Source organism: Petaurus breviceps, unplaced genomic scaffold (assembly GCF_028583685.1).
Source record: "Petaurus breviceps papuanus isolate PSGF00001 unplaced genomic scaffold, PetGlider_PUasm1.0 220, whole genome shotgun sequence".
Classification (NCBI taxonomy): domain Eukaryota; kingdom Metazoa; phylum Chordata; class Mammalia; order Diprotodontia; family Petauridae; genus Petaurus; species Petaurus breviceps.
The window spans coordinates 51,893-63,052 of NW_027185876.1; the positions used below are offsets into that span (position 1 = coordinate 51,893).

General features: G+C 41.5%; 1 protein-coding gene across 1 annotated transcript in view; it reads left to right on the top strand.

The window, feature by feature from the left end:
* The first annotated feature begins 342 nt into the window (after nt 1-342).
* Nucleotides 343-11,160, top strand: part of LOC138166140 (guanylate-binding protein 1-like) — an 18,145-nt gene continuing 7,327 nt past the window's right edge. Inside the window, exons 1-2 of the mRNA XM_069094546.1 lie at nt 343-602; nt 9,273-9,481. Of these exons, the coding sequence (XP_068950647.1) occupies nt 9,292-9,481 (190 nt within the window). The 5' untranslated portion in view covers nt 343-602; nt 9,273-9,291. The remainder of the gene's footprint in view (nt 603-9,272; nt 9,482-11,160) is intronic.

Below are 11,160 nucleotides of genomic sequence, written 5' to 3' on the forward strand. Positions count from 1 at the left end.
TCAGTCAAAAAAATCCCTTAAAACTCGAAATTTGAAATATGGCAACACAGTAGACACTAGGGTACCTTGGTAGTACCGTAATGTTTTTTGGTCCCAGAAATGAGTAAAAGAGCAAGGGATCCAATCCTTACGGTACAAGTGGACAACATTCTTCAATCGTGTTGTCTTTTGTTGGAAGTCAAGTCCAAAAAACACAAATCTTGAAAAGCACAACACTTCAAACCTATGTGTGAACATGTTTTAGGTTACCCTATGTTCCCTACCCTTCCCGAAATTTTGCAAGCCAGAAAAGACTGGCCGCAAAAAGCCTGCCCTCAGCACCCCCTGGCGACGCACCACACCCTCCCCTCAACTTCTTTTACAGCTTCTCCTGTCTCTGGGTGACTCAGAAGGAAAGTTCTTTTTCTTTCTCTTTCACTTCTTGTTTGCTTCTCTTTTTGATGTTCCTTTTTTTTTTTTTTTTTTATCTTGCAATATATTGTGAAATTCCGGAAACCCTCAGGGCTCAGAGACATCAGAATAAAAACCAACGGGGAAGAAGCAGGCGAGGAAAACGAGAGCAGAGGAAACAGAAACTTTCCCCTCAGAGTAAGACGGAACAGGTAAGGATTTGTCCTCTCTTCCCTCTTCCAAGGCGGCTTTCTGCTATTCTAGGGCACCTTTATTCCGTGGGAGTCGTGGAGCAGGATGGAAGATCCCGGCTCCCTGGTCCCACCTTCCTGCGTCTGACCGTTCAGTACCTTTGCGCGGCTTGCCTCAGTAGCTGGAGTGTCCTCTCTCACGGCCCGCGGGCAGAGGACTCCCCAGTCCCCTACCGAGTCAGGCTCCAGCACCACCCGCTACAGGACGCCTTACCTGGGCCTCCTAGCCCCCTGCCTTCTCTCCAAAGTCACACCCTCTGCTTCATCTTCTCACTAAACCTCCGCTTAAAGATGCCCGAGAGCAGGGGGGTTCCACTGCTCTCTGCATGCCTATATCTTAGCCCAGTGATCTGCATAATAAACCGGCTGGTTAAGGGACAAGTCAGAGTTTCCCAGAAAATGGCCAGCACCAGGATAAGACTGAATTGTCTAATGGAGAACTTCAGGCATCAGCTAAGTTGAAATCTTGAAGGAGTCAGTGGACAGTATCAAAAGCCGCTGCAGACAGGGCGCAGCCTCTTCTGTTTCATGGGCTTTTTAGGATCTCCCCCTCTTCCCCCTCCTTTTTTACAACCTTAGTGATTGAAGGGGTGTTTCTTCCCTTCCATTTTATTCTCCTGCTCTCATCTTAATCAAATCCTTACTATAGCCTTGGACTTTAGGGTTCTTACTCAGAAAGGTTCTTAAATTGGGGTCTACAGGCCCCCAAAGGGTTAGTGGAGACTTTTTAGGGGGTCTGTGATCTTGGATGGGAAAAATTACAGTTTTATTTCAGTAGCATTGGTCTCCTTTCAAAAGCCATTTTATTTTCCACATTAGAAAAGATAATTATGTGAAGAGATCCATAGGCTTCCCCAGACTGTCCAAGGGGTCCATGACACAAAAAAATATTAAAGACTCCTGTTCTCATAATCAAAAAGTCAATAGATGTTTATTAAGCACCTACTGTGTGCCAGGCACTGTGCTAAGCTGTGCAGAGACAAAAAGATCTTTGAACAGCAAAGAGGCCTCAGCTTGGGGGGAGGGGCTGAGAAGACATTGCAAAAAAAATTAGGCCAGAACCCAATGTAACTCTCCCAAGGCTGTCCAGGATGAAACTGCTTTAGATTCTGTAGTTAGAGAATTTAACACTGAATGATCGTGTGCTTTCCTTAGGGAATAAGAACTAGCAGGTCTGTAAAACTGCCAGCATTCCTGTAGCACTTTCAGGTTTGTACATCACTTTAAAATATCTCATTTTTTCCTCACAACAACCCTGGGAGGTAGGTGCTATTACTGTTCCCATTTTTACATATAGGGAAACGAAGGCAAACAGAGGTGAAATGACTTGCCTAGGATAATAAGTCTCTAAGGTCACATTTGAACTCATGTCTTCCTGAGTGTCAGGCACAGCACTCTCTCCATTGCACCACCAAGCTGCTTTTAAGAACAGAAAAGGATGAGTAAGAATTCTGGTCCCAGAGTCGGGAGAACCTGGGATAGGTTCCGGCCTCAGACACTTAACTCCCACACAAAAAAACTGGCCGTGTAACCTTGGGCAAGTTACTTAACCCCAATTGCTTAAAAAAAAAAAAAGAACAGAAAAGGAAGAGGAGAGGATGGGACAATTAGACCAAGAACATTGACAAGATCCTGCTAATTTTATTTTAAAGTTCAGGTGGCTTTATGTTGTTGAGGCAGCAGAGTGACTTAATCGAGAGCGTACTGGAAATGGAGCCAGAAAACTTGAGTTTTCTCCTGCAGAACCCCTTACTAGCTATGGGATATTGGATAAATTACATCCTTCTCATCCTCCATTTCCTCATCTGTAAAATGGGGATGATGACAGCATCATTATGACAATCAAATGAGATAATATAATAAAGTCCTTTGCATGCTGGAAAGCCTTACAGAGATGCTAACTATTGTGCTCAAAAATATTATCTAATTTGAACCCAAAAATAATCACTCTGACAAATAAAGAAATTAAGCATCATCCTTGTTTTAAAAATGGGGAAACTGAGAACTAAGGAGTTTAAGAGCTTTGCCCAAAGTCACAGTGGGATGGGTGTAAGAGGCAGAGCTCAAACCCCAAACAAGACAGAGGGTTTTCTTTCCTTCCACAGCCCTGTCTCTTGTTTGCACGAGAGGGCACTAGAGGGCAACTCAGATGTCAGTCAGGGTACTCCCTCCCAGTCAGGAATTAACTGTCAGGACCTTAGGGGGTGCGACAGTGCAAGGGGCCCTGGACCTAGAGTCAAGGAGACCTGACCTCCAATGTAGCTCCAGACATTTACTAGCTGTGTGATCCTGGACAAGTCACTGAACCTCTGCCTGCCTCACTTCCCTCACCCATAAAATGAAGATAATAATAGCACCTCCCCCTCAGGGTTGCTGTAAAGACCAAATGACATTTAGAAAGCTCTTAGCACAGTGCTTGGCACAAAGTCCAAAAGGGCAACATTCTAATTATTAATATAGAGATATCAAAACAGATCTATGCTCATTAAAGGTGCCCTGGAGCGTGCCCAGCACAGAGGCTGAATCTGGACCTCTTACCCTGGGGTCCATAACTCCCCCCAGAGAGCTCAGAGGACCCTGTGAACCAGGATGGGGAAATCTTTTGATAAAACTGTGTCTCCAATAATTGGGTTCCTTTGTAACTTATGCAGTTCATTTCATGCATTTAAAAGCATATCTAAGGAAGGGTCCATAGACTTCACCAGACTGTTACCAGGAGTCCAGCACACACAAAAGTGCACCCCTGTTCTAAATGGAAGAGGGATCCCATGCAGAGGAGGAGGCCTGCCAGACTCTTCAATTTGCCTCCAGCCCACAGAACACTGTAGGGCCACCCAAAGAGACTGAAAATCACTCAGGGTTTGACCTAAATAGCCTCAATGGAAAAAACAAGTAGATGAAAGACACCTAGTGATCAGTGGACGAGTGTGTCTTGGACAGATGCTGTCAATGGACATTGAGCTGGACTTGGAAATGAACAGGAAAAGGAGAATGGTCTATATTGCTTTAGGGAAATAGCAAAGTTCTTTTCACAACTCCAGGGTTTTACCTTTACCCTGAAAGAATAATCTTTTTCACACCAGTATTTTTCTGATGATTTCTGAGTACAACAGTTTTGGAAGAATGGGAGTTAAGTATCATCCACAGGGTAATAAGGAAGCGCGTGGTGGGTGTGGGCAGGCTGCAAGCCACTACAAATGAGGATTTCTGTGGGAGAGGCTACTTAAGGCATGTATTCAGAGAAATGTACACTTGAAAACAAGCTGAAGGCTTAGCCATGGGAACTCCAAACTGGGCTTGTGTCATGGTGGCACACAGCAGTACAGAAGGGAGATGGAGCTGTCTCAGAGCCAGGGAGACCTGAGTTCAGGTCCTGCCTCTGACACATACTGACAGTCCTCTCAAGCACCAAGTGTCTGAGATAACTCTTTAAGACTACAAGTTATGGAGCAGGGTGTCTGTCTGCACCAAGAGAGGGGCATTCTCTATCAAGAGTTCTCCTGTCAATGACATTACAGGTCTAGCTCCTACCTTCCCTTTCACCTCTACCCTACCAAAAACAAACAAACACACCCCTGGGTCCACCTCCTGACCATGACCAGCTTTGGAGTCAGAGGCCCTGAATTTAAATCATGCCTCTGTCATTCACCACCTATGTGATGTAGGGAAATTACTTTCCCTGTCTGGGCCTCAATTTAATCATCTAGAAAATGAAAGGGTTGGGCAAGTGTAAGGTCCTTTCACTTCCAAATCTATGATTCCATGATGAAAACTTATCTCAATTTTGCTTTCTTTTGACTCTCAACATATACAACACATTCATATCCCCAGCCATGCAGCCCCTTCCAAAGACAAATAAACTTGGCTGAAAAGTTCTATCAGCCATCTTCTATGCCATTTACTCTGTGCTACTTAAGCCTAGGCTTTTCCAGGTTTTCATATGTCTACTCAAAAAAAACAAACAACTTTGTGCAGAAGGAAAAGGCACAGTGAAAATGAAAGCAAAGCTGAGCTCTTTATTGATTAAGTTAGTAACTACACAGACATGTGTGGCCTGCACACAGAAATGGTCACCATATTATTATAGGATCATCAGTTTAGAAATGGGAAGATGTTTAGATGTCATTGAGTCCAATACCACCTCCCCCCATTTTACAGATGAGATCACTGAGGCCAGAAGGGACTTGCCTAAGGTCACAGAGCCAGTAACTACTTGAGGTGGGATTGCAACTCAAATCTTTCTGTCTCTGAGTCTAGCACTATATTCACTATGGCACTGGCTCCCATTAGGAGAGAAATGATGAGTTATGCTGGCTTTGCCATCTTTAAGGACATATGCCATGAGGTGTCTTGTAGAAATATCAGAAACATTCAGTAAATGCTCTTACATCTTTGGTGAAACACTTCTTCCATTCTAAACAGAGTTTTTCTTTAAAAAAAAAATCCATATTCAAAGAAATTAAAGCTGTCTAAAGCCCCTTCATCTATGGCTAGATTCCCAGATCCCTGATCACTTTGCCACTGACTTTATTTTGCCTTTTTTAATCAGTTTTTTCTTCCTTCCCCTCTTTGGTCCATTCCTCTATACTCTCTACGTTCTTTTCGGTTCTTCATTCCACTCAACAGATGACACTATCTTCATACAGAAAAGGGTAGCAGGGGCCCTAGGAAGTGGCTGGTTCAGGTAGAAAGGATCAAAAATTTGGGGTTTGGCTAAGGAAAGCAGACAACAGTCAATTATAGAGTCCAATAATGACATTTGGTGAAGACTGGACAAACCCAAAACATGCTCAGGAGGTCACCTTATGTCCTCGGCCAGATGAAGGAGAATACCTTTTTCTTCTTTCCTAATGACAACCAGACCAAGGAAAGGCTTTGGAAGTAACCATAAGTGAAAGGGACAGGTGCAATCAGGCTCTTTTATAACTTCCAAGCTCAAGTTTGTAAGATCCTAGAGGCCATCTGAATAGGACCAACCTCTTCATTTAACAAAAGGAAAATCTGAAGCACAGAGAATTTAAATGACCTGTCTATGGTAAGAAATCCAGGGTTCTTTCTACTGAACCACACTACTTTACATTTCTATCCCTTTAATAATCCACAATATAGAGTATTCCAAAAGTCTTAGTGCAATTTTACATTTTAATATCTTCAAAGTATGCTAATATTTTGGGACAACCTGAATATCTATGTAGTTATGCATACATACATACATATATGTATGTATATAAAAATAAAATTTGACCACCTGTATAAATGTATATATGTATAAATACATTGCCTGTTTAAATCTAAACTAACATATAAACATGTATATGTGAAATATATGCATATCTATTTGTTTATAGTTTATGAGTATGTGTACAAAAATATATATGTTCAAATCTCAGTTGGTAGTGAATTGCTGTGTGATATGGGATAAGGCAAAAAACCAAACCCACCAGAGGCATGTCACAGAATCTCAGAACTGGAAGAAGCCTTAAGGACCATCTAGTCCAAGTCAAACTTGAACCAAAACCTTTTCAATCACATAATTAATAAGTGGTCATCTATCAACTTGAACACAGTCAATAAGGAGGAATGTACCACCCAAGGCAACCCATTCTACTTTTGGACAGCTCTAATCGGGCAGACAGGAGGCACTGTGGATACAATGCCAGGATGAAAGTCAAGAAGACTCATCTGCCTGAGTTCAGATCCTGCCTCAGACAGGTGTGTGCCAGCTGTGTGACCTCAGCAAGTCACTTAGCCCTGTTTGCCTCAGTTTCCTCATCTGTAAAATGAGCTGGAGAAGGAAATGGCAAACCACTTGCAGTATCAAGAAAACCCCAAATGGGACCATGAAGAGCCAGCCATCACTGAAACAACTGAATAACAACTGCATGGAAAATTTGTATAGAGTTGTTCGCATGCTGTCTCCCCCATTGGCCTGGGAGATCCCTGTGAGCTGTCTTTGCTTTTCTTTGTACTCTCAGTGATAGCACAATGTTTGGTACAGAGTAGGTGCTTAATAAATGCTTTCTGACAACTTCTCATTCTAAACCTAGATGTGCCTGTCCTACAACTTCTCCCCATTGCTCCCTCAGCACTCTGGGGCCAAGCTGAATACTTCAAACACTTAGAGACAGCTTACATGGCCCTCTGGATCTTCTCTGAGCCAGGCAAAACTTACTAGGTCCTCCCACTGACCCTCACATGGCAGGAGTGGAGTCTAGCTGTATCTGACAAGCAATCCTGCAAAACTTTCTATATAGCTCAGGTCTGAAGAAATAAGAGAGTGAGAGATGGTGTTCTCTGGGCCTATCTGCCTTGGTCAAATACATCTTGAGTCTTGTGTTCAGTTCTGGGAGGAGTATTAAGTTTAGGTTGGCCATGTTTTAAGATGGACTTGGATAAGCTAGAGGGTATCCACAGGAGACTTACCAGAGCTGTGAGATGAATGGTGCCATATTGGAATCAGTTAAAGAGAGTAAGGATATTGGGCCTGGAAAGAAGGGTTAGTTGTTCGAAGTATTTGATGGGCTGCTAAGCAGAAGATGCTCTGTCTGGTCTCCAATGATTGGTTAAGGGTAGAAATGTCAAAAGAGGCGTAAGAACATAAGGAAAATCTTCATAACAATTAGATCTGCCCTGAAATGTAATGGGCTGCCTTGGGAGACAGTAGCTTCCATACATGGGAGGTTTTCCAGAAAAAAAATTGGATGATCATTCTCAGTGATATTGTAAGAAAGATTCTTGCTGAAGTACTAGCTGGATCCAATGACCAGGGAGATATCTGGCAGCTCTGAAATTCTGTGACTACTCTTCCAGTCATAATATCCTGAAGTTTCTAAGTAAAGTCAAATCCACAGTCAAGTGTAATGCTCTTAGAAATACTGGGTTAACCACAGAAAAGAATCACCAAGAGATGTCACCTCATAGCTCTAGCCAGAGTCGAGGCAACAGGATACCTTGAATGTTAGCAGAATCTGGATCAGAAAAATAGAGTGGCAATTAGACAAAAATCAGAAGAATAGAGACAAGAGGCAAAGCAAAGGCAGAACAAGAAAAGAAAGGGCAAAGCATCTTAAATAAGGAGAAAAAGACAGTCAAGTATTTAGGGGGTCTCAACCTATTTTGTGCCACTGTTAGGCAGTCAAGTGAAGCCTATGGTTCCCATTTAAGAATGATGCTTTTGAATGCATAAATTAGAACATATAAGATCTTCAAAGATACCAATTATGTTGAAATAAATTATCAAACTATTTTTAAAAAAAAAGGTCGTGGACCTCAAGTTAGGAATACCTGATAGATAGCAAGTCAAGTTTAGAATATAAAAGACAGAGGACTAGATTCCATCAATGAGTTCTTAGATATCTTTGTATCTCAAGAGCAATTCAGTCAGTATTGTATGTTAACAGCAACCCACTTGTTGAATGAAAAAAGGAAAGAAGGAAGGAGGGAATGGAAAAAGGAAGGAAGGGAAGAAGGAAAGGACAGCAGGAAGGAATGAAGGAACAAAGGAACGAAGGAATGAAGGAAGGAACAAACAAATGAATGAACACAAAATCAATATGGGAAGTTAATCATCATTTCCCAGTGACTCCATGTGAGGGCATAGTTGTGTCCCCCACTTATTCTCATTAAATGTTAGAGGATGGTGTCAAGAGATAACAAAATAATGATGCTCTCAGAGCTCTGCTAGGACAAAAGTTCTTAATCTGGGGTTCAGAAGTTTTTGACTTAATATTTTTAGTACTGCACTGCAATATAATTTGTTTTCTTCATAATTCTATGTATTTTGTTTTATGCATTTTAAAGCATTGCTCTGAGAATGAATTCACAGTCTTAAATAGAAAAATAGTAACAACTTCCACACAGTGAAGAACCATTCCCTAAAATATATCATTCTGGTTAAAGGTGAACAAAACAGATGCTGCTCTTCATGAGATTAATAAAAGTACATTACTCCTCTTTGGTTATGATCCTTATCTATTTCTGGGACCATGGGTTCCTCCTTGAGTCAGTCAAGGACCTGCCTTTGAGATACAGGTCAGGCCTTTTATAAGAATGAAGCAGAAAGACTTCAGGGCGAGACTTTGTTCCTTAGAATTTGAGCAGATACAGATTAGGTTTTCTATCCAAGTGAGACTAAGGAATTTAGGACAGGACACTATCCTAGTATTACTTTTTAACATTTTGAAAGAAATAGGAATCCATAATACCTGTGCTTCCACACTTCTAACTACCTTCAAAACCTTAAATAGATCGTTGAACTTCACTGGGATTCATTTTCCTCCTACATATTGAGAGAGTGGATTGGACTATATATGTTGTAAGGTTCCTTCTCAGTCTAAACTATCCAGTCCTATGGTTCATTTTCACACAAATTGAGACAAATAGAGCAGACATCACTACTTTCTCATGTAGATTCAGTGTGAAGAGACAGAAGCTAAATACTCCCAAATGTTTGGGCTGATTAGCTCAGAAAAGTCTCCGGTTCTTCAGGGAGATAAGAGGCTCCCATCACAGATATGGGGAGTCACAAACAATAGCAGAAGAGGAGTCCTGTGGGTGCCGCATCTTGGCTCCATATTTAGAAATAACAATTGGGCCTCTCAGTGCCTATTTGACCAGACTTTTCATTTGCAGATAACAAACCACTTTCATCATGGCCACTGATGTCCAGATGCCAGCCCCAGTGTGTTTAATTGAGAACACAGAAGGAGAACTGAGAGTGAACCAGAAATCACTGGAGATTCTTTCTTCAATAAACAAGCCTGTGGTGGTGGTGGCTATTGTGGGCCTATATCGTACTGGCAAGTCCTACCTGATGAATAAGCTTGCAGGGAAAAAATCAGGTATGTGTAATAGCAAAGTAATGGTATGTATGGTTAGTCCTTTAACACATTTAACATATATGTTATTCACTTTGGTGACTTCTCTGTAACAAGAAAGGATAGACCTGGAAAGGCAAGGTCTCATTCTGACCTTTAGACCCCTTAGAGCAATCTGGAAGACAAAGGAGAGGTTTATTCTACTTGGTCTTAATAGTATCTGACATATAGATATACATATATATTGCATATGAATATTATGTGGGTAATAAGTATATATAATAATATGCATTATATGATACTTATATATGCTATATATACTATGTATATAATGTGATGAATTATAGAATTGTGCATTGATGTGCACATGTATATGTGCAAATGTATACTATAATAAAGAGTCTATGATGGACTGTATGTGCACATTATATGTCTTGTGTACAAATACATAGCACCCATGCATAAATATTTATATCTACATATACGTGTAGTTCATGCAGCATTTTACACACCTTATTCCATTAGAGCCTCATGACAAGCCTAAGAGGTAGGTACTTCTGGTCTTATTACCAACATTTTACAGAAGAAGAAACTGAGGCATGAGGTCCTTGCCAGTAGTCACATGGCTAGCAGGTGTTAGAGGTAGGATGGGAAGCCAGGGCTTCCCGACCTGAGGCCTCGTACCCTCTTATCTATGCCACACAGACTCAGCTTCCCTTAGAACAAGACTCAGGATGCCCTTGGGGATAGGGTATCAACTGTGACAGTTATTTCTGTTAGCAGTCTAATAAACTTGATGGCTAAGGCTGTGTGGTGCTGAGGGAAAGCAAAGGCAGTCACAGGGTCTGGGCTTAGGACCCACTTCTCAACATTTACTGCTAAAGTGAATCAGCCACATCCCCTTGTCTCTCTGAGTCATCTGCAAAGTCAAAGAGTGAAATGAGATGATCTCAAAAGTTCCTTCTGGTTCCAGGTCTAGGGTCCTGTCACTTACGGGCTCCCATTCACCTTTGCAGACATGTTGTATACCATTCCCCTTCACATATGCTAGAATTCAGGCAAACTGGACAAGGGACTATTTCCCAAACTTGTTGAACCATTGTCTGTTTCTATGTCTTCACTCTCACTCCTTCCTATTCCTCCTGGCCATATTTCTGCAGGTCAAAATCCTAATGATTCAGGGCGGCTAGGTGGTGCAGTGAATAGAGCACTAGTCCTGGAGTCAGGAGGATCTGAGTTCAAATGTGGCCTCAGACATTTAACACAAAACTAGTTGTTTGACCTTGGGCAAGTCACTTAACCCCAATTGCCCTACCTTCCCCCTCCAAAAAAACAAAAGCAAAAAAAAAAATACTACTGAATCTTCAAAGTCCAGTTTAGGTGCCCCTCTTCCTCTCTGAAGAGATATCAAGCCTTTAAACAAGGAAATTAATTTCCCCTCACCTGAATTTCTACCATATTTTATGCTTGCCTCAAGAATATTTGTTTTTTTAACACAGTTTTCTACGCATGTCTTATACCTCCTAAGAAGACAAAAGTTCTTGAGAGAAGAGACCATGCCCTGCTTATCACTGCATCACAACACAGTTCAGTAAATAAATAAATGAAAAGATGAATGGATAAATGAATGAATGAATAGATGAATATATGGATAAATGAAGAAGGAAGGAAGGAAGGAAGGAAGGAAGGAAGGAAGGAAGGAA